The sequence below is a fragment of the Pygocentrus nattereri genome, chromosome 27 (assembly GCF_015220715.1).
Source record: "Pygocentrus nattereri isolate fPygNat1 chromosome 27, fPygNat1.pri, whole genome shotgun sequence".
Lineage (NCBI taxonomy): Eukaryota > Metazoa > Chordata > Actinopteri > Characiformes > Serrasalmidae > Pygocentrus > Pygocentrus nattereri.
The window spans coordinates 10,535,578-10,557,500 of record NC_051237.1 but is presented as its reverse complement, the minus strand read 5'-3'; the positions used below and the strand labels follow the sequence as shown (position 1 = coordinate 10,557,500).

The 21,923-nt window shown below is 40.1% G+C and overlaps 1 protein-coding gene across 5 annotated transcripts in view; it reads right to left on the bottom strand.

Annotated features, from left to right (window-relative positions):
- LOC108426524 overlaps positions 1-21,923 on the bottom strand; it is a 71,505-nt gene that overhangs the window by 37,128 nt on the left and 12,454 nt on the right. For all 5 annotated transcript variants that reach the window (XR_005129754.1, XM_037535411.1, XM_037535412.1 and 2 more), the window contains exons 17-32: positions 20,518-20,567; positions 19,689-19,757; positions 19,552-19,576; positions 19,078-19,089; positions 18,830-18,904; positions 18,333-18,475; positions 17,926-18,036; positions 17,794-17,851; positions 17,160-17,210; positions 16,464-16,526; positions 15,630-15,769; positions 15,437-15,544; positions 13,709-13,766; positions 12,992-13,072; positions 11,993-12,493; positions 11,262-11,333 (exon numbers count right to left, since the gene is read on the bottom strand). Coding sequence is in view for 4 of the 5 variants with exons in the window: in XM_037535411.1 (XP_037391308.1) it covers positions 11,262-11,333; positions 11,993-12,493; positions 12,992-13,072; positions 13,709-13,766; positions 15,437-15,544; positions 15,630-15,769; positions 16,464-16,526; positions 17,160-17,210; positions 17,794-17,851; positions 17,926-18,036; positions 18,333-18,475; positions 18,830-18,904; positions 19,078-19,089; positions 19,552-19,576; positions 19,689-19,757; positions 20,518-20,567 (1,617 nt within the window). In the remaining variant the exon portion in view is untranslated. The remainder of the gene's footprint in view (positions 1-11,261; positions 11,334-11,992; positions 12,494-12,991; positions 13,073-13,708; positions 13,767-15,436; positions 15,545-15,629; positions 15,770-16,463; positions 16,527-17,159; positions 17,211-17,793; positions 17,852-17,925; positions 18,037-18,332; positions 18,476-18,829; positions 18,905-19,077; positions 19,090-19,551; positions 19,577-19,688; positions 19,758-20,517; positions 20,568-21,923) is intronic.

Below are 21,923 nucleotides of genomic sequence, written 5' to 3'. Positions count from 1 at the left end.
CTTCAGCTCTGGCTTCAACACCATATTCATAAGGACATTCATAAGAAGATGCAAGATGGCACCCACCATGGCAGACATCTTTGTGTTCCTCCTGAAACCAAATGCTATTTATTATTTATTTGAACTTTAGTATTATTTTAAAATGTACAGTATACCTATGGTACAGTTAGTTATATTAGAGAAGCACTCCTGGAGATTGGTAAAGGTCATCATGAACTTACTTTTAGCCTTTGGGATGTCAACATTTTATTTTACACTTTTACTCCACCAGCACCAGCTGGCAAAGCACAGCAGCACCGGCCTTGGGTGAATGGCGGAGCCGACGAACAGAGCAGCCAAAGCGGAGGTGGGGGGTTCACTACATGCTAGACTAAAGGCTAGGGCTATATGGCCACCGCTAATGTTCGCTCCCTCAAAAACAAGCTGGATGAGCTGAGAACCAGAATAACAACTCAGCGTGAGATCAGAGAGTTCTGTGCTCTTATTCTCACAGAAACCTGGCTCTCGGACAGCACGCCACAATCGATCCAGTTAGAAACGCACTCGTACCACCAGTGGGACCACACGGCAGTGTTGGGGAAGAAAAAAGGCGGCGATGTCTGTATATACATGAACAGGTGGTTTTCCAATGTAAAGACTATTGAAAAACATTGTTCAGCTGACTTAGAACTGCTGATGGTGAAGTGCCGACCCTTCTATCTGCCTACATAGTTCAACACTGTTTATTCTGGCCATGTTCATCCTCTCCAGTTTGCATACCGTTGGAACCCTTCCACAGACGACGCAGTCAACACTGCACTTCACACAGCCCTCACACACCCGGAGGGCAAGGACATGTCAATAAAGAGCATTCTGACATACTACAGCTCAGCATTTAACACCATCATCCCATACAAACTCTCAGAAAAGCTGCTCACCCTCTGCAACTGGGTGCTGAACTTTCTAACAGACAGACCTGTCAGTCACAGCCGGCAGCCGCACATCCAGCACAAGAACAGTGAGCAAGGGGTCCCCCAGGGCTGTGTGCTGAGGAGTATGATCAAGAGTGTTCTTAAAAGCTCCATCACGGTCTGGTATGGAAGTTGCACTGCTCAGTACAGAAAGGCTCTTCAGTATGTGATCAAATCTGCACAGTTCATCCCAGGAGCAGCCTTCCCCTCACTACAAGACCAGGAGTACAAGACTGAAAAACAGTTTCTATTCACAGGCCATCAGGCTTGTGAACACCTCACTCACTACCATTCTGAACTGGTTTAACTTTTGGCCAACCCCACCGCAGCTTACATACACTGTACTGCTGCTGTCAGAACACTACTGTTTATATCTATTCCTTGCACAGAACACTACAGTGCCTGACAAATGTCTTGTCACTTATCAAAGTTGTAGGAACAACAAACAACAACACCAACACCACCAACAACACCTCGACTTACAGTTGATCAATTGAAATCAGAAATGGCTTATATGAGAGGCAAAGGCCTCTAGATTATGCTTATTATACCAAAAGAAAGTTTTGTATCATTCAATGAGTTATCATTTAATTAGGAGAGAAAGGTCAGATTTTGCTTGGACGTTATTTTTGTATACGAGAAGACTTGTTGAAATTATACATATACTTTATTTTGAATACACAAACATGCTACAATAACATTGGAATATAATTAATATCGTGTATGACTTCCATGAGCTTGGAGGACTGCATCCATATGTCTTGGCAATGACTCAAATAACTTCTTGAAGTCATCTGAAATGGCGTTCATCAAGATTTTTTTGTTTCATCTTCCAAGCCTCCTCCTTCATCTTACCCCAGACATGCTCAATAATGTTCATGTCTGGTGACTGGGCTAGCCAATCCTGGAGCACCTTGATCTTCTTTGCTCTCAAGAACTTTGATATGGATGCTGAAGTATGAGATTAGAATGATTGCCATCCTGCTGCAGAATTTGCCCCCTCTTATGGTTTAGAATGTAATGGGCAGCAAGATTGTCTTGATACTTGATATAAAACAGGCTGTTTTTTTCCATCCACTCTGCAGAGCTCTCGGACACCCCCAGACCTGGGCTTTTCATGAATTTCACCAGATTCTTGAAATCTTTCTTATCCTCTCCACTTGACATTTGGATACATTAAAGATGTCTGCCATCTCAGCAGCAGACTTGGTCTTCAAGGTCTTGATGATCAGCACTTTGGTTTGTGGTTGAATCTTTGTTGTCATGTTGTCAGAGGACAGATTGCACTTCACATCAAAGTCTGGTGTGCAAAGTCCGGGGTTCTTCTTATACACACCTGGAAATGTGTTAATTACATTATTTGTCCTAAAACAGCCAGCCCACTTTCCAATGCCTCATAGCTTCCTCAGTTTACTTTCGTTTAAATCAGGGCTATAACTTGCATGAACCCACTTTCACTTTTATTGCTTGGGAAAGCACCAATACTTAAATATGACTTTTTGAGCGCTGTATCAGCGCTGTAGATGAGAGGGGTAGACATAATTTAATGCTGCTAAAACTTGTTGGGATTTACAGAAAGGTGAGTTCAGTGTAAGACAGTACAATTGCACCACTTATCCCTTCACTCACACTTGGTCACAGGAGATCCACTCAAACAGGGAATGTATAACTCCACGTTTGAGCCTTTGCTAAAGTATACATAGTGACTCAGTTTTACTTGACGCTCCTCTCACTCTAATCATGTTGAAAAACTCAAAACTGCACCCTCTCCTGGTGACAACAGTGTTGCTATCCTTGCAGCAGAAAATGCCACCAGGGCTTTTGCTAGAACATGGAAGTGTGAGAATGGTGTATTATGTAGAAAATTTATTTTCGCTCTATTGAGGAAAAGTTATATTGCGATAATGATCATTATAGTTTTATTGCCCAGCCCTAACAACTGTGGGTTGTGTGTTCGATCACTTTTCTTTTTAACAGTACTTAATAAACGTCTGGGAATCAAACACACAAATTGATCAATTTTTAAAAGCAATTTTCTGCCACTGTTCATCGTTATGCAAGTCCTCAGCTGAGCAACCATACAGGGCCATCGTTAACATATTTTTGGTGTTGAAACAAGCATGGGTGCCTCTGAAAACAACAATGTCTAAAAGGAACCAAAGGCATAATGCTCTAAAATGTGTTCAGTGTTATAGGTGCAAAAGATGTGCAGGCTAAGAACAGTTGCTCCCCCTATACTATGACAGACTTCTGCTTTTGAACTTTGCACTAGTAAGAATCTGAATGCTTCTTTAGTTCTTTGGCTCAGAGAACGCAATGTCCATTATTTCCATAAATAATTTGAAAGACCATATTTCCATTGTGTCCATTTCAGATGAGCCCAGAGAAGTTGGCAGCCTTTCTTTATGTTGATATATCAACGCAGTGTGCATAGTAGTCTTAACTTGCTCTTGCAGACGCAGCAGACTGTGTTTACTGACGACCAATTTTCAAAATCTTTTTACACCTGGAGCCAAGACCTTGGGGTAGCATTCCTCTGCGAGCGCTTGGTGGCCAGGCAGCCTAGATATAGTTGGGCTCACCTCCGCCCACAGTGTCGGCTCTGGAACCAAACTCCTAGATAGGGGTTGGTCCCTGTCCTACTCAGGGGTTGCACAGGGTGAGAGGCACCGGGTGGGTGTGGGGATACTCACAAGTCGCCAGCTGGTTGGAGTTTGTCCCGGTAGATGAGAGGGTCAAAACTCTGGAAAACTGACTGTTGTCTGTACTTAGGCACATTATGTATTCACCCTTCTTGGCACGACTGGGTGGGGTTCTGGACAGGGTCCTGCCTACAGACTCCATAGTCTTATTGGGAGACTTCAATGCTCATGTTGGCAATGACTGGGAGATCTGGAGAGGCGTGATTGAGAAGAATGGCCTGCCCGCTCTACAGCCGAATGGTGAATTGTTATTGGACTTCTGTGCCAGACATAGATTGTCCGTAACGAACACCAAGTTTGAACACAAGGATGTTCATAAGTGTACATGGTACCAGAGCTCCTTGGGTCAAAGTTCAAATGATCATTTCATCTGACTTTGGACCATACAGTGCTCTAGACACTCGGGTGAAGATAGGTGCTGAGCTGTCAACTGATCACCATTTGGTGGTGAGTGATCAGATGGCAGGGAAGACTGATGGTCAGACCCGGTAGGCCTAAGTAAACAGTGAGGGTGTGCTAGGAATGACTGTTGGAGATCCCTGCTCGGAATTATTTCAACTCCCTCCTCCAGGAGAGCTTTTCTCATGTCCCAAAGGAGGTAGGGGACATGGAGTCTGAATGGACCCTGTTCAAAACCTTCACTGTAGAAGCTGCCAGGCGTAGCTGTGGCCAAAGGCTTGTGGCAAGCTCCTCAGTGGCAAGGCACCGGGAGTGGATGAGAGTGTGTGTGTGTATATAATGACTAGTGTGCATGTGGTGTTTCACTTCACGGATGAGTTAAACGGAGGTGGAATTTCCCCATTTGTGGGATAAAAAAAAATAAAATAAAATAAAAGTATCAAATATTGGATGGACCTCGGGAACAGTACCATTGGACCGGCAGACCGGGATGGTGGTCCCCATTTTTAATAAGGGGGACCGGAGGGTGTGTCCCAACTATCGGGGTATCACACTGCTCAGCCTCCATGGGAAATTCTATGCCAAGGTGCTGGAAAGGAGACTTCAAACGATAGTTGAACCTCAGATTGAGGAGGAACAATGCGGATTCTGTCCCGGCTATGGAACAACAGACCAACTTTTCACCCTCTCACAGATTGTTGAGGGGGCATGGGAGTTTGCCAACCCAGTCTACATGTGTTTTGTGGACTTTGAGAAGGATTACGACCGCATTCCCCGAGATACGTTGTGGGAGGTACTATTCCGGGCCATTCAATCTCTACTCCCGGTGTGAGAGCCATGTTCGTATACTCGGCATTAAGTCAGACTCTTTCAGTGTTAGCGTCTCTGCTATATTTGCAGATGTTCTTTTGGCTGGATCACATGGATGCCTCCAGTACTCACTGGAGCAGTTTGCAGCTGAGTGTGAAGCGGTTGGTATGTGGGTCAGCACCTCCAAGTCTGAGTCCATGGTCTTAGCCCGGAAAAGGATGGCATGCCCACTCTAGGTAAGGGGAAAGGACTTGCTCCAGGTGGAGGAGATTAAGTATCTTGGGGTCTTGCTCACGAGTGATGGGAAGAGGGATCGTGAGGTTGGCTGCAGGCTGGGATAGGCGGCAGCAGTAACGCGGTCACTGTACCGGACTGTAGTGGTGAAGAGGGAGCTGAACCATAAGTCGAAGCTCTCTGTTTACCGGTCAGTTTACATTCCGACCCTCACCTATGGTCATGAGGCTACACTATTTGATAGAGTGAGGAGCTCGGTCACCTGGGAGGAGCTCAGAGTAGAGCCGCTACTCCTCCGCATTGAGGAGGAGTCAGCTGAGGTGGTTCGAGCATCTGATCTGGATGCCCCTGGAGACCTCCCTGTGGGGTGTACCAAGCACAGCCTACTGGGACAAGACCCCAGGGTTGTCCTAGGTCCCGCTGGAGGGATTATATCTCCAAGTTGACCTGGGAGCAGCTTGGGGTCCCCGGGAATGAGCTGGAGGAAGTTGCGGAGGACAGGGTCGTCTGGGATTCTCTGCTCTCTCAATTGCTACTGCGACCGTATCTGGACTGAGCGGCTGATGACAATGACGATGATTTTAATACAGTGCTGTCTGAGGAATCAAAGGTCATGGGCATAATGTTGAGGTTTTCTGCGTTGCCCTTTACACAATAATACTTTTTTTGGATTGGGATTGTATTACATGTAGTACTAGTCGATCACTGGCCACAATCTCATTAGCTAGGCTAGAACATACAGATGGGGGACAAATGAAAGAAAACACACTATAAAGCATCATTGTAAGGTATTGGCCCACTATGAGCCACCAGAACATCTTCAGTGCATCTTGGCATTGCTTTCACAAGAGTGTTCGATCCCATTAGTACAGTTCCACTCTTCCAAAAAATTTCCAATAGATATTCTGATTGTCCACAATCTAAAGGCACAAATAGACCTAAACAATAGCACCAACATGCCCCCTACAGCATAACAGAGCCACCGGACCCCCTCATGGTAGGGGTCAAGCATTCAAGGCTCATATATGCATTCAGCTTGTACTAAGAGGTTCATGCACTGCCAACTATGTATCCCTCTGTTCAACCATCAACAAACTGAATGTTATAGCTGACAGTCCTGCACAAATAGTCATTTGAGGAACAGCTGCTCTTCTGTTTTCCCTTACATATGACACTAATCATGGTCACTGTATGAGCACTTTTAAAACAATTTCCAATCCTATGTACTGATAACCTTCTCATAAATACAAATATGTCTAAAGATCACTTCAGTCACTGTTTCTATGGAAACACTAGATGGCTGAATAGTTTGTGTGACTGAAGCTCCCGTCATTCGTGACCCAATAAGGAACAAATCTTTCAAACATCACTTAGATGTTTTCCTCTTGCCATCATGATTCAAAACAGCCGTCAGTTGGGCCTGCTCTGCCTTTTTTTAAAAAATTTATTTAAAAAGGGGTTTCAATTTCAGATGTTTTAGACATGTCCAATTCCTATCTGCTAGCTAGGTCGCCCTAGCTAGTTACATGATGCTACCATGGTAGGAGGGTGAAAGCTAGCACATGCTCCCTCCAAGACACACAAAGCCAGCCACCCAATCTCATCTGAACTGCTGCTAATGCAACACTGGACAGTTCAACATGCTTGGAGGAGAGAGCATAGTGCCAATTCTATTACATCAGCTAACAGACACCCGTAGTGACCAACTATGCTCTTTTGGACTCCTGGTGCAATGAAACTTGCAAGGTCCTGATTAAACTCTTAGAAAGTTGCTCCACGAGGGGAATGGCCAAATCTTGGTTCACTGTCTATTGCATATTCTAAGTGACAAAGTGGTGGTGGTAGAACTTAACCATCTTTCCCACACCTTAGAAAATCAATGGCAGGCTGCCAAGTAATCTCACTCAACCACCATTAATGTGGTGGAAATTTATCAAAATAATACCCAACAGAGATTTAGGTCAGTGAAAATCAAGAATTTTATTAAAGCTTTCACCTTCACAAGCCCAGGAAGCCACTCTTACTACTTCATATTTTACCTCTACCTCAGAGCATGCTTTTAAAGGAATTCATCAAATATACAAATTTATAAAAACAGTTATATACAGATGTGAATTATTCATTTCAGTTGGAACAAAGCATAGAACATGTGACTGGTTATAAATAAACAAATTTACATGAGCTCAAACACACTATATAGAGAAAATTATTGGGATACACCTAATTAATGAGCTCAGGTGTTTCAGCCACACCCATTGCTAACAGGTGGATAAAATTAAGCACATAGCTTTGCAGTCTTGAGAGACAAACACTGACACTAGCATCGGTCATAGTGATAAGCTCAGTGAATTTAAATGTGGCACTGTCATAGGAGCAATAACAGCTTAGCCATAGAAAGGCAGACCATGCAAACTCTGAACGGGGCCGTCGAGTGCTGAAGTGCACAGTGCCTATGCTCTGCTGAATCACTCACTAACGTTCCAAATTGCCTCTGGAAGCAACGCCAGTCATAGAACTCTGCATCAGGAACTTCATAAAATTGGTTTCCATGTCCGGAAAAGAATGAGCAAAAATTCCCGCAGACTCAAAGATCTTTTAGAAAGTCAGATGAGTGGAAGCTGTTACAGCTGCAAAAAGGGGCCAACTCCATTTTACTGCCTACAGATTTAGAATAGGATGTCCTGAAAGTTCCTGTGGGTGTAATGTGCAGGTGTCCCAATACTTTCAGTTCCTCTGACATACATACGTTTATGTGTGCACATAATCAGTTTAGCCATTTATACTGCTGCTTTAGCCATCTTGTATGTATGAAGTGCAGTTTTACATTTTTAGTCTGGTAATGCTGATTACACGCACAAGATCTTGCTGCCACTAAAACTATGGACAAATGCTCTCCAATTCACCATATGGCTTTTTCTCCCCTTTAAGCACGCCTTCATGTCTTCATTTTTCTTCTCTGTGTCATTGATATGATTCCCCCCATATTTAGGGTACAGCAAGATGGCCTTTGCCAAAAGTTCTTGTAAGGCAGCTGGTTTATAATTCTCAAGAACACTGTATATCATTCGCTGGATGTACAATTGGTGTCCTCCTCTGATGGTTTCAGAATATCTCCAGTCAGGAGTTTCAGGATGGGTTTGTCTGATGACACCGTAACATTAAGCTCTCGACAGACAGCAGATCCGTACAGTCAGCCACGGGTTTCAATGTTCCATGTTCACACCCTCAAGGCAATTGTGAATTCTATGCAATTTCAGACTGCTACAATGGTTTTCCCCATCGTCCATAGTGACACAGGCCAGCTTCTTTCCTTCCAGGGACCACTCATCAAATATGCAGTGAAGAGCTTCTGAAATATCGTCTGATGTGTGGTTCTGGGGTAAAAACACTTAAATCCGTTATATCATGTTTGGTTTCAGCATCGCTCCAAAAGTGTTTTGCTGCCATCTCTCAGCAACGCCACTTGCTTATTTCTGGTACCGCAGTCTGTCAGGTTTCTCAGTTCTGGCGCATGTGCAGACTGAGAAATCTGTTAGAAATCAGGAGTACGAGTATACATGCACTGAACTCTAATTGCTGAGCAAAAATTCAGCTCTCTTCATCAGATTTCTTAAACAGATTTCTAGAACGTAAAATGGTGTATACATGACCATTTGAATTATCGGATAACTGCATTGATCGTTTTATTGAGTGCATGTAAACACATTCACTGTTTCGAGGCAACATGATTTTAGAGCCTGGTCCATCGCCACATAATGCATCATTGGACTAAATCAGTCACATTGACCGTTGACCACACATTAGCTGCGGCAGAGGAGTAGTCGACACTCTTGAGCTCGTCATTGATCAATGCCTTTACCGTGTTGTACAATTTTGGCACAGCAGTCCCCATGAGGAATGTCTTGTTGTACAACTCATTTTGCTTCTTGAATTTTTGAAACACTGCCTTGAGTGCAGCGTTCTCCGCTGTGTTAAATGAAACCATATACTCAACCAGAAATTGCGTAATAGTGACTAAGGCATTTATGCCCATCACTTTCACAGCTGTATTTGGCAACTTGCAAAAAGGATTAAGCTACTCCTAACCGTTGGATGGAACTCACCGGAGCTGTTCCCTTTGAGGCTGCTCCACAACGGTGCTGGGGCCATTGCACTAGGTGGCAGCATTTTTAGCCTCAGCATTTAAAAAAAAAAAAAAAAAAAAAAAAAAATCCCTCAAATCCTAAACAGCATAATTTCTACAAGAAAATCTCAAATCTTCTCTCATTTAGGGAATTGGTTCATCCACCTAATTCTTTACATCTTTTTTATTCTTTCCTTTTCAATTGTTATATTGGTGTCAAATTTTCTTCCCAATGCTAGTCAACTGCTATTAGGCTCCCTCATGTCCTATCACCCATATCAACTAACTAGGCAGTCAGCACATCCAGGAATGCAGGAAGGTGTTTTAAGATGGACAAAATTTTAAGCAGTACATGCGTCACATGAATGTTGACGTGATGCAAAAAATTGTGATAAGTTACATCCAACATGGTGCGTGATGACATACCATAATGTGGCGAGACGACAATATATAACCATAACTGACAAAACCACTAAAGCTGAGCCTGACTTTTCCGCTCTCTCTCCTTCAGGATAATTTTTTTTAAATGAGTTGAGTGACATCCATTCAGATTGTTGATGTATGGTGTGGTAACCAATTGTGTCACATCCACAGTCAACCAGCTGTGGAATCTGGGAGTGTTGCTGCAACTGCAGCACCCTGACTTCTGCATCACTAACCACATCTTTAAATTATTGCTCAGATGAGAACATGCACTGCTGAATACCATACACATGACCCATCAGATACTTACTGATGGCCAATATTACTCTAACCTTCACAGAGGAAAATAATCCATACTTCTGCTCAGAGAGCAGGAGTACTGGTTGTGCTTTCAACTTAACATCTGCATAACAACAGCAGCATAACCAGCTGGTCTTCCATATACAAGCAAATACCTTTCTTGCTTCCAACTAGCAACTAACCATACCTGTCCACCATATCCCAAGCAGAATCAAGTCTGGCTAGCCAGGACCTGCTGTCCCTCCTTTTAGTTTCATTGGAGTGCATCGCCTATATCAGGTTTAAAAAAAAAAAAAACTACGCTTTTTTTCACTTCATGTGTGTCATGACTTGGGACTGCATGTACGTCACTCACAAATAATCCTATTCCAATTAGCAATTAATGCTGCCAATATAGATGCAACATGCATTGCTCGTAATTCTTTCTACTTCTGTATGTAAACAAAACATATTTAGCTCCAACAACAATGCCAATGTAAAGTCTGAAAATACAATATTTTTAATTCATTCATTCCTTAAACAGCTAAAGCAAGTTGCTTATGCTCCATTTTTGCAAGCGCACAATGTTTTGAGATTTTAAAAAAATAGTGTAGTGTTCCCTAGATACAAAGACTACTCTTGCTGGTCGCTGGCAATCATGCCTCTCATCAAAACATTTGCGCCAGTTGGAGAACAATCAGTCACAGGCCTTAGCTCCTTGCGATTCTTTAAACAATCTGAATTAAAGAGTGTGAAATTCCCACTATGTACTGGTTGCTGACCCTAGAAGCACATGTTATGGCTAAGTAGTCTGGCTTTCTCCATGCCAGATTAAAAGAAAGACTGGCTGCCTATTTAGACCACACAAATACATGGCTGTTTTGTGTAAATAATCAGCACTTAAAACTCTGAGCTTTGGTAATTCATACCTCACACTGAGGTAAAACAGAGGTCAGCAGCCAACACTGGGATATTATTTAGTGTTAAAACATCTTCTAAAAGTTATGCCCCTTTTTTTGTAGGGACATGAACAAACATATACTGTCACAATGACAATGGAATAGAAAAATCATTCAGATTTTCCTCTGGTAGTAAGTGCCAGGACTTTGTGCCACAGTGCACAATATTTTATGTTCTGGTGATTTCAGCATGACTTTGCTTCAAAAAAAAAAAAAAAAAAAAAAAAAAAAAAAAAAAAAACTGCAAAAGCAATCAATCCAAATAAATTACAATTCCATGGCATGCACCAAGTTGGCATATGTGCTGATAAGGGGGGGGGGGGGGGGGGGGGGGGGCGAAAAGAAAAGAACAAAAGGATGAAAGAAAGAAAACAGTACTAACCTATTACAGGTTCTCTGTTTGCCATCTTCAGATAATTCCACAGTTCATTGCCAGAATGTGGGATCTGAGGTACTGTTACAGTGGAAGAAAAAGAGAGAGGATAGAAAGATAAATAGGGTGCATAGATAATATGCTCATGCAGGATTTGTTCTGACAAAGCTCATCTTAAATCAAACAGTTAAGTTTTCATACCAGAATAAGCTGTGTAGCAAAGGCACTATGCTATACCTCAGTACTGCAAGGGATTAAATGCTTTTTTAAGCTCCGTTATGTAATGTATTCAGTTTATGTTGCTGCCATTAAGTAGCTTTTACTTAAGCATTTACATCAGCATTTATTAAGTGGGGCCTCAAGCCCCTTCCTCAAATAACCACTTGGCCCTCCTATAGAATAAGACTTTAATGGGCTCAAAAACAATGAGCGGAAACAGATGGCCTATTAGCACTTCTACCATTGTGCATACACAAAGTTCACAAGAGATGGAGCACACAACATCCTTCACACATGGTGCCTTGGGTCACAATGGATAAATACACAACAATCTGCATAAACCTGATGTTAATTTCTAGAATGTCAAAATTCTTGCACTTGTTCAATAACTTTTAATAGACAGCGACTGGAACCTAAATGGTCACTGCTGAGCTATCCTAATATTAGAGTCAGCATGTTGACAAAAGCAAAACAGGACGTGGTATTAGTGTTGAATTAGATTTAAGCATCCATTAACACACCTGCTTGTGCCTTGTTCAAGTGAATAAAAGCCTGCTTCCGTTTCTGAGAAGCTTTTGACAGATCCCCTTTATTTTGTGCCAATTTGCTCTGCTGTTTAGCAAAGCTTGAATCTTGAGTTTCAGGAGGTTTTGGTGATTGGCAAGATTCTATTGCCTCTGCTGGGCTGTGGTTAGGAGGCATTGCCTGGCTGAGAGGTTCTGTGTCCAATTCCATTGGATCATGTTGCTGAGTTTTCAACGATGCTTCAGGAAGCAGCAAGGGTGGCAAGGTGGGTGATGAAGGTTTAGAAGGCTGTAAACATGTGGAGGCTGAATTGGCATGATCTGTGGATTTCAGAGGCTCCTTGAGTTTTGGAAGGAAGTCAGAAAAGTTTAAATCTGTTTTGGAAAAGGACGTTTCTATGCATGTTGCATCAAGGTTGATCTGCTGGGTTTCCGGTGGCGTGGAAAGGCATCCTTCTTGGACACCCGGCAGAGGACTTTTCTTCTCCAAACTGGAGACTTAAAAAAAACAAACAAACAAACAAACAAACAAACAAACAAAACACTAAAACAACCACAACCACCACCAACAACCACCTCAGAAATGCACATTTTCCGTCCCTGGGCAACTAAAGACTGTAGCAGGTGTGCTGCATGGCTTAAGCTACAGATGTAGTCCAATTCCTGATGACCCTCTTTTAGTGATGTCAACTCCCTGCACATCTAATCATACCTATAATCATTACTTCAGATTTGTACCAGACTAGCTTTTTTCCCCAGCAGCGGTAAAACCTGCTGATTTTCAGGTAAAAATTGCTCTTTATTGTAGGTCCCAAAACCAAGGGTCACTAATATTATTCACAAAGTGTCGGTTTTGGTGGATGTCTTCTTTCCAAGCAAGCAGAATCGCACATCAAAACTGATCAACTGTTTCAAGACAAAGTTGTCAGTAAACTAAATAAATGAGTGGAATCAGTGTGCTTCTGCAAAAAACACAAAGTACATATGGCTTCTTACCCAATTTGGCTCCTGGGACAAGAGATGGCTTTAGCTCTCCTAGTCCTTTTTCCCTACAAAACAACTGCAAAGCCTCCAAAGCTGCAAGCAAGCAAAAAATGAATTCACCTCAAATAATCGTAGACAGACATTCTCACAAATCAGATTTTTTTTGGGACAAGATTCCTAATGATCAAATCAAGTCAATGGTGACTGGCAGATTTCCTCTTTTGATTGTGTTTCTGCAATTCTAGTGTCATACAGTTTTCCTGTCAAAGTTGGATTAAACAGAAGCACTCTGATCAGGCAGAAGAAAGCTATGGGATTAATCAATTAATTATTAATGAATTAATTATTAAAATTAATTAATTATTATGGGATAATCCGATAATGCCATAAATGCAAAGGATCTAGTGGGCTACAAGCTGTGCTGCACATCTAAACACATAACATTTCAATATGAAAATATTGCAGAGGAAGCAGCACTTTGAGAAATCCACAGGTTTATCCCCTGTGGATGATGTTCATCTCTTTATGCAAATAAAGGGATCAAAGCAATAAAGAAAACTTATCTACCAAAGTATTATAGAGTTTATGCCTTGTAATTGGTGCCATTACACTGTATTTATATTGTAGAATGATCAAATTACTTAAATTTTTGTCTAATGTGCCATCAATATCTTTGTATCACAATACTCAAGCTTAAACAACTTACCAAATCTGACTTGGGTAACTTACCAGCCTTGAAAGGGTTTGTGTCAAGTTTATGAAATTTCCCAAAGTCTAGTTCCACTTCCTAAAACAGATAGGATTCATATTAAATGTTCCCAGCATTGCTTTTGTTTTTTGCCAAAACTGGCTTTGTATAACAGTGTCTTTGGACTGAAAAGAGCTGAATCTATCATAACACACCCTGCAGGGCTCAAAGTTGTATGCAAAGGTTTGAATACCCCTGGTCAAATGACGTTTTATAGATTTTATTTTTATAGACAAGTGAAAATGAGTAACATTTACAAGGAATAAACTTAAATGTGGCCTTTTTCTACAAATTGTACTCCATAATTTCTATTTATTTGTTGAGTTTAAAATATTGGGGTAAAAAATAAAAGAAACATGTCTTACTTTTGCATAAACAACATTTTTCCACCCAGTATGTTAAATTCAACACAAAACCAGTAACTGTGAATAAAAAATGTGCAGTAGTGTGTTCTCTGCATGGCTGCGTTAACATATTATCAAACTGGTCACACCGGCAGCATTGACCTGTGCTTAACAACAACACTACAGTTCATTACTGATCAGCCTGACCCCCCAGCACACTACACACTGAGCATACAGAGTACTGTATGCTGTGCACTTCATCTCTGGCTAGCCTTATTTCTAGTATATTTATACTGTAACTTTATTTAAGATGTTGCCTGAACATTATGCTGGTACTCTCTACCTGCACTGTACACTTTATATACAGATCACTGTTTACATCTCTTTTTTTTTTTTTACCAACAGTACTTCTGCATTTACTGATAGACTTGAATATCTGATTATGCACTGTCTATATGTCCAATACACCTATAACCTACTGACCACATTGTATTGTCTTTTACGGTCTTGTCTTTACACTGTTTACTATGCATTTTTTATTACTGCTGACAAAAATTCTCTTTTAAATAATCAGCCTGAGATCACCAATGTCTTTGAAGTCTTTATTCTTGCAGCAAGGAAGCAGTTACCAACAAAAAGTCTAGATGCAAATGCTCAAAGTATGTTTGGCGTATCTCGCTTTTGTACCTTTAGTGGCTAGATTTACACCTCCTTTCCAGTTGCCAGATAGGTTGACACCTCCCCTCACCTCGTGATGAGCCTGCGCATTTTATACTTCTTCCAAGGGTCCCCCCTCTCCCCCTCAGCTCTCCCTGTCTCAGTATATCACTAGGACAATAAGTCAGAAGGGGAAGTGTACTGAAAGGCTGAGGGGTGAAACAAAGGAGAAGTGCACTGGTAGGCCAGGGGTGAGAAAGTGTACGGCTAGAATAGGAGAGCATTAAAGGCCATCACACTAACGTTAATAAGTGGTTACAACATTGATATAATACTGATCATTAACAGAATATAATACTGATTTTTTTTTAACAATTGCACTGGAAAAGTAGCCCGATAGGTGTTTCGTTATACTGTACTACCCTGTATTGTATAATGACAAAGTTGAATTGAATTTTTCACTAAGAAAAAAAAAAAAAAAAAAAAAAAAAAGACAAGTTTTTGGTTATTTGACCAGGTGTATTCAAAACTTTAATATGACCACACACACACACACACACACACACACACACACACACACACGATTGAGACAATAGTTATAACTTGAGGGCAGAACAACGCAACAGGACCTAACCAATTTGTGACTGAACGCAGTGATTAAAGACCACACACACAAATATACACAAAATATAATTTTGGGGTTTATACCTGCAAAGCTCCATTAGGATGTATTGTCTCTGCCTGCTCTGCCAGGTGTACAATCAGTGACATTTGATCATCATCATCCTTGCTCAAGGAACTAGGGTGCACCACATTCTGTGGAAAAACAGTGAGTTTATTCAACATACCACATCAATACTTGTTCATACGCTCGATTTGCCTGAAGGTTTACAATACTCACAAGGTAGTTGAAAACATGACCAAAGCTCAACATGTGGGCAATGACATTCATTTCAGAAAGCTTCCCTTCACACAGTAAGCAAAGGTAACCACATTTTGGATAAGGCTGTGTTGTACTGTACTTCACCATGAACTGCAGACCTAGTTAAGAGCAAGAAAATCATTTGGAATTAAAAAATATAAATAAAATTAAAAATATTGCAGAGCATGAGTTTCCACAATTCAATTTCATGTTCCAATAAATTATATGAATAGTCTGTAAGTAGATTGTCATGCACTTTGCTACATAATACATTCCTGAAACAATGTTTTCTGATTTCTAGACATCAGACTCAAACCCTACATTTCTCAATTTGCAGAGTGTACATTGTCTTTAAAACTCCCAACACACCTAAAAACCACCTCACAGAAGTGTCATAAATAATTAAGCAGCTAACATTGCTCCTAAAACTGCAATTTCATGCTTTCAAACTACTTTCAGCCTTTCAAACTACCAAGCATCAACATTTCATTATCCATAGGTCCAAAATTTTAATTTTACATAATCTACAATCAAAGGCCAAGTGTATCTATTGGAGTTTTAAGATTAGCGTTCCTGCAGATGAACTTACTGATGACTTTTTTCCTAAAAAATGTTCTACATAACCAGTAAGAACATATGCAGTGCTTTGCATGATGCACCAGTTCACACAGTACATTCTTTGAAACACAGAAATTTTTTTTCAGCTGTGTTTCAGCATTTGAGATATTATGCATAATTTACTGACCTCACAAATTTTTTTCAAAAGACAACTATGCTTTTAGTTAGCAAAAATGAGCAGAAAAATCTACTCACCGAGCAGTGGAGACTTCCTATCACAACTTTTGGCATATGACTGCAGAGTCACCCGCTTCGGAACTAAGGAACCACAAACAAAGCAAAAATGACTGTATATAGCAGTGATCACTAAAATCTGGTTATATTCAACTATTTTGCAAATGTTTTGTTTTCAGACAAGAGCAGATTTAATAAGACTAATCTGTTTATCTATAAAATATGTAAACAAAGGTTGCAAGTATTATGCACATGAAAGATGCAATGTGCATTGTGGTGCTGCGATTGATTATGAAGGTAACTTGTTTGCTAGCTACCTGTTATCTGTCTAGCTGTGAGTACTTCAATCAGTCATGTTCTAGTCATATCTCCCACATGATGTAACATGACTTTTTTGGACGTTATAATTAAGGTCAGTAAATCACTCAATCCTGTTGAAAACCTTTTTTGAAATGGTTCCTTCTCGTTCCACATTATCCTTGTAATTTAGGTATTAAAACAGAGTAAATCACAATGCCACACTCAACATGAAGGCCAAAACAGTATTTTTTTTTTTATGCACAGAGAGAAGCAGCCAAATCTGACCCTCTCTTTTCAAGTGTCTTTTCAAATACCCATAACAACATTGAGCATGGTTTCTGAAGGTCTGCTCCAGTACAAGTTACTGTTAAGCCCCAATATACACAGGATTACCTCATCAAAATGTAAGGTACCAACCTTCAATGCAGTTGCTCAACTTTGGATGGTGGTTCCAAATCGTTGCCATGACTAGCGGAAAGGAGGATGAGGAAAAACAAATAAATTTTTTTTTTTGTAGCATATTTTTAAGCATTAATATCAGAAGAGATTAACTCGCGCTTCATTTTATGACATTCGCATGGCAGGCGACGAACAGACAGTACGTGAAACATGCAGAGATGTACGCAACAACAGGAAACCGGCCAAGGCCAAAAACTGAAGTAGGTCTGTGCTTAACAGTTAGAAAATTAGGTTTTCGTTAGAACATGAGGTTTTCGCATCCATATATGGTAAACCATGTCCATTGCATCCACTGAACAGGAACATATACATATTTAGGTTCAGCTTATACGCACACACATTCAGCTTCAGGGTATAAAAGTAGTCAGAACACATTGGGAGGTCAGACCTTACTTGGAAGATACATGATGCATGTTCTCTGTAACCTCTCCAGAATTCTGTAATAAAACTTCATTTGTTTTACTTCAGTCTGATCTACTCGTCTCATTTTTTGCATCAACGAACACGCAGGACTGGTTTCGTCCACAAAAGTACTAAGTAAAATAGATCATTTCTTCTTTTACCACAGGCAGGCAAAATTCACTTGTCTTACTTTTCTCAAATGCCAGGCTCTTGAACTTCCTCCACAAGTTCCTTGGAATCTCACAAATCTACAGAGAAGAGTCAGAATGAGCAAGCATAGGCAAAACCGTTAAGTCAGCATCAGAATATGCTTAATTCTTACCCTCAGAACCATCTTTTCTTTTCTCTGCCTCTCTTCTTCTTCTTTTGCAAGTTTGGTGATTTTGTTCAAATCCCGAGCACCAAGAAACACATAGTCTGGTTTTGTGTGTGCCTAGAACAGTTTAGATCTTTTTTTTGTTAATGTTTTTCAAAAACAAGAGAAGCTTTTGTTATATTTGTATTGCTACAAGTGTATATATATATATATATATATATATATATATATATATATATATATATATATATATATATATATATATATATAATGTGTGTGTGTGTGTGTGTGTGTGTGTGTGTGTGTATAGTCATATTAAAGTTTTGAATACACCTGTTTTTGAACACACACACACACACACACACACACACACACACACACACCCCTCAAAGAGGTCATTAGGAAATACTCACAAAAACATTCAAATAATGCTGTGTGGAAGTGAGGTGGGTAGATGCAGATGTTGAAATGCTCATCTCGCATGCATGACACAGGTATAGTGGTGAGCTCGACCATTGACTTTGCCTGTCTACAAGCACTGTGAGCAGCTGCAGACCTGATAAAGAAAATGGCTAAATGACTTATGAATTGATATACACATACAAGAACCAACAAGGCTACGGCAACTAAAACAATATTTTCCATAACACATCAGCTTATTCTTTTCAAAAGCTTGTTATATACAAAATTGTTATAAATGTATAGACAGGATTTTGGTCTGAAACTCTTCAACTGAACACATATCTAGAAAATGGTATTAGATTGGTAAAATGGTAAAAGATTAAATGGTATCATTTTTATTAAAAAAAATACAGCACATTTTAGGAAGATTAACTACTTTAGCATAACATGAGCTCTCCAAACACCATACAAGAACGCATTAAAGCAAATGTTGGATTGTATGTCTTACCCATCAGTGGAGGTGATGAATTCTTCAAATGTTTAGACCACAGATATTGGTACAATGTAATCACAGAAATGGGTCCTGGACAGTGACACCAAAAAACAGGAAAATGAGGAGAGGCGTGCACGCTTGCAAACGTGTGTGAGCAGTTCCAAGCTGTACTGTAGATGCACCTGATCTATTCTAACTTGTATATCACTTTATAATTAATTTATATTTATGCTGTATTGTTTGTTATTGAATAAAATACATACCAGCGTACAAGCCTAGAGAGAGAGAACGAAAAAGGATACAGTGAATTTGTAAAAGGGAAAAAGAAAGGGCAAGTAAATCTGAAACATGACCAAACTGCACACTACTTATTCTTATACACCATCCATCTGAAGTCTAAGGCTTTCAGGTTCTTCAGCTAAATCAAAAATTTTCCCTTTGGGGTTTTATTTCTTCTTTTTAGAAACAGTGAATTTTTTTTATCCACACATGCTACCCCAAGTAGAATTGAGAAGGGATCTTTCTGTTGAAAGATCTATTAAAAAAAAAAAAAAAAAAAAAAAAAAAAAAGTGTTACTGCTGTTGCGTTCTAAAACCAACATACCTTTTGTTTTCCTTTCTTTTTTTTTAAGCCAATGTTCTCCCTAACTTTGTTCCACCTAGCTAGGGGTTTTCTATCATGGAAACACACATTAAAAGGCCAAGGAAAGAGCATTAAAGTAAAGAGAATGTTTTACCTGTTCCAAACAGGTCAACAAGTTTCTGCAATAGGTAAAAATGGGGTGGGGGCATTGGGGACAAAAAAGTTAGTTATCTGCGTGTGTAATATATGCATTTGCAAAGCATGCATTTAAACCAAACTATCCAAACCCACCTCTTTGTGTTCCCTCCCTTTAATATGCATCTTGTAATCTGATATAAAGGGTAAGGTCTTGTTGCATTCCTATGTCAAGCAAAAAGTTCAATAATTAAAAGCAAGCATTTAATCCAAAAGATATGAGCTAAATGACAAGTTGGAGGCACAATGTTTTAAACCATAGTGTATCAATCTCAATTTAGTGCAACTGTCTGTCATGCTGGCTGATCTCTATAGAACATCGCTTTCCCAAATCAATCAATCAATAAATAAAAATAGAAAACTCAAAACCGACAAATATATCCCAGTTTCTTCTACAACATTTAAGCATATATGCCCTTTGTGTGTAAAAATTTCATGATGAATTGACCAACAGAAATGCTCCAAATATGCTGTGAATAAAGTAAGCTTTATACTGACTAACATTAATAGCAAAGAAAATTTTTTCAGTCTCCTGTAAGTTTTTGGAATTTGGTAAATTTTGGAGATATCTGTTCTTCTGGAACAAAGAAATAAGATACATGCTTCTTAAAACAGGAAGTGGTTGAGCTCACAAAGCAAACAAAATATGCTCATGCACATCTAACAACCAGGAAAAGGTTTGGTTAAGCCAGTGCTTGGTTAAAACAGCTCTGCCAAAACCTCTACATCAAAAAAAAAAACCAAAAAAAAAAAAAAAAAACACACACACACACACACACACACACACACACACACACACACACACAGGATGTTTTTTCCCCAGCCAGGAAAAAGTTACTCAGTCGTTCAAACATTTAAGAAAAAACAAAAACATGTTTGTGGTTGGCAAATCACAAGCGAATAACACACATGCTTTTGTTCTTACCACACACAAAATAAATTGATGACTGCTGTCTCCATTTTCAGTGGCAGAGTCTGCAGGGTGGAAAAGAACAATCCTTTCACCAAATTTTCACTCATATATACACATGCTACCATTAGTCCTGTTCTTAAAGTCATCTCATGTACAAAGTTAAAAACGAAAGTTTGAGTGCATAAACTCCCCCACCACAAAAAAATAATTATTACGTATTTAAAACACACACTTTTTTATTAAGATTTAGACATTTGATATCAACTGTTCATAATACCTGAAACCAATTGAATTTGCAACTGAATATTATTTATTGCAAGATCATGCATTGTTTGAAGAGGCTTATTTGTAGAAGTACAAATAAAAATCAATTCGAGTAAATGTTTTGCAGTCCATACTCATGTTTTCTTTTATTCAGATTTTCTTAATTCAACCCCACGATTAACAATTAGTTCTATTGCTCACATTTTCTTTAGTTCTTGAGTATGTTTATTGTAATTCATGATTTCTTAATTCCTTCTCTCGTTTTCTTTTAATCATGCTCAATCTTATCGTGTTGTCTGCCTTTTCAGCAACAGTCAATCTAAATTAAGATTAAGAGACCCTTATTAGTCCCACAATGGGGAAAATTTCACCCATCCGTGAAGTGAAACCCCACTTACACACTAGTGAACACACACACACACACACACACACGGGGGCAGTGAGCACACTTGCCCGGAGCGGTGGGCAGCCCAATCTGCAGTGCCCGGGGAGCAGTTGGGGGTTAGGTGCCTTGCTCAAGGACACCTCAGTCATGTGCTGTCGGCTCTGGGGATCGAACCGGCCACCTTCCGCTCACGAGGCTGGATCCCTAACCTCCAGCCCATGACTGCCCCCATAATACGGTGTAAACAGAGGATCTATTGGTTTTGGGAATGTGTTAAGGATCATAGGCTCTGACCACTTCCTACATATGCTATAGAGATATCAGGAGAGCGAGCCGGACCTCAACACGCACAGCATGTGACGTTTATGAAGAGTCAAAACAGGGTTGTTATTTGAATTGGAGTACTTGCTGAAAATTCTCAGGAGGTCAGTGAATCCAGTCATGCTAGAGAGAGTGAATGCTTCTGAGTATTCTGATGCATCATGTCTGTATGTTTTAGGCTTTGTAACTCAAAGCCGTCAAACATCACATTTGCTTGGATTTTTGGTGTTTTTTTTTTTTCAGTGAGCCGGATTACTCACTGAGACTGACACACCTCAATGAACTCAAAGCTAGACAGAGCAGAGTCTGCTGAACGCTGTGATGTGTGAAGGCTAGAAAGCAGCTATGCATGTTGTCCGAAAAATACAAGCTTCAGGTTCAACTTATTAGAGACTGTTACTTTAACAACCAGAATGGTCATTCTTCAAATCAAGTAGTGTGCCCTGAA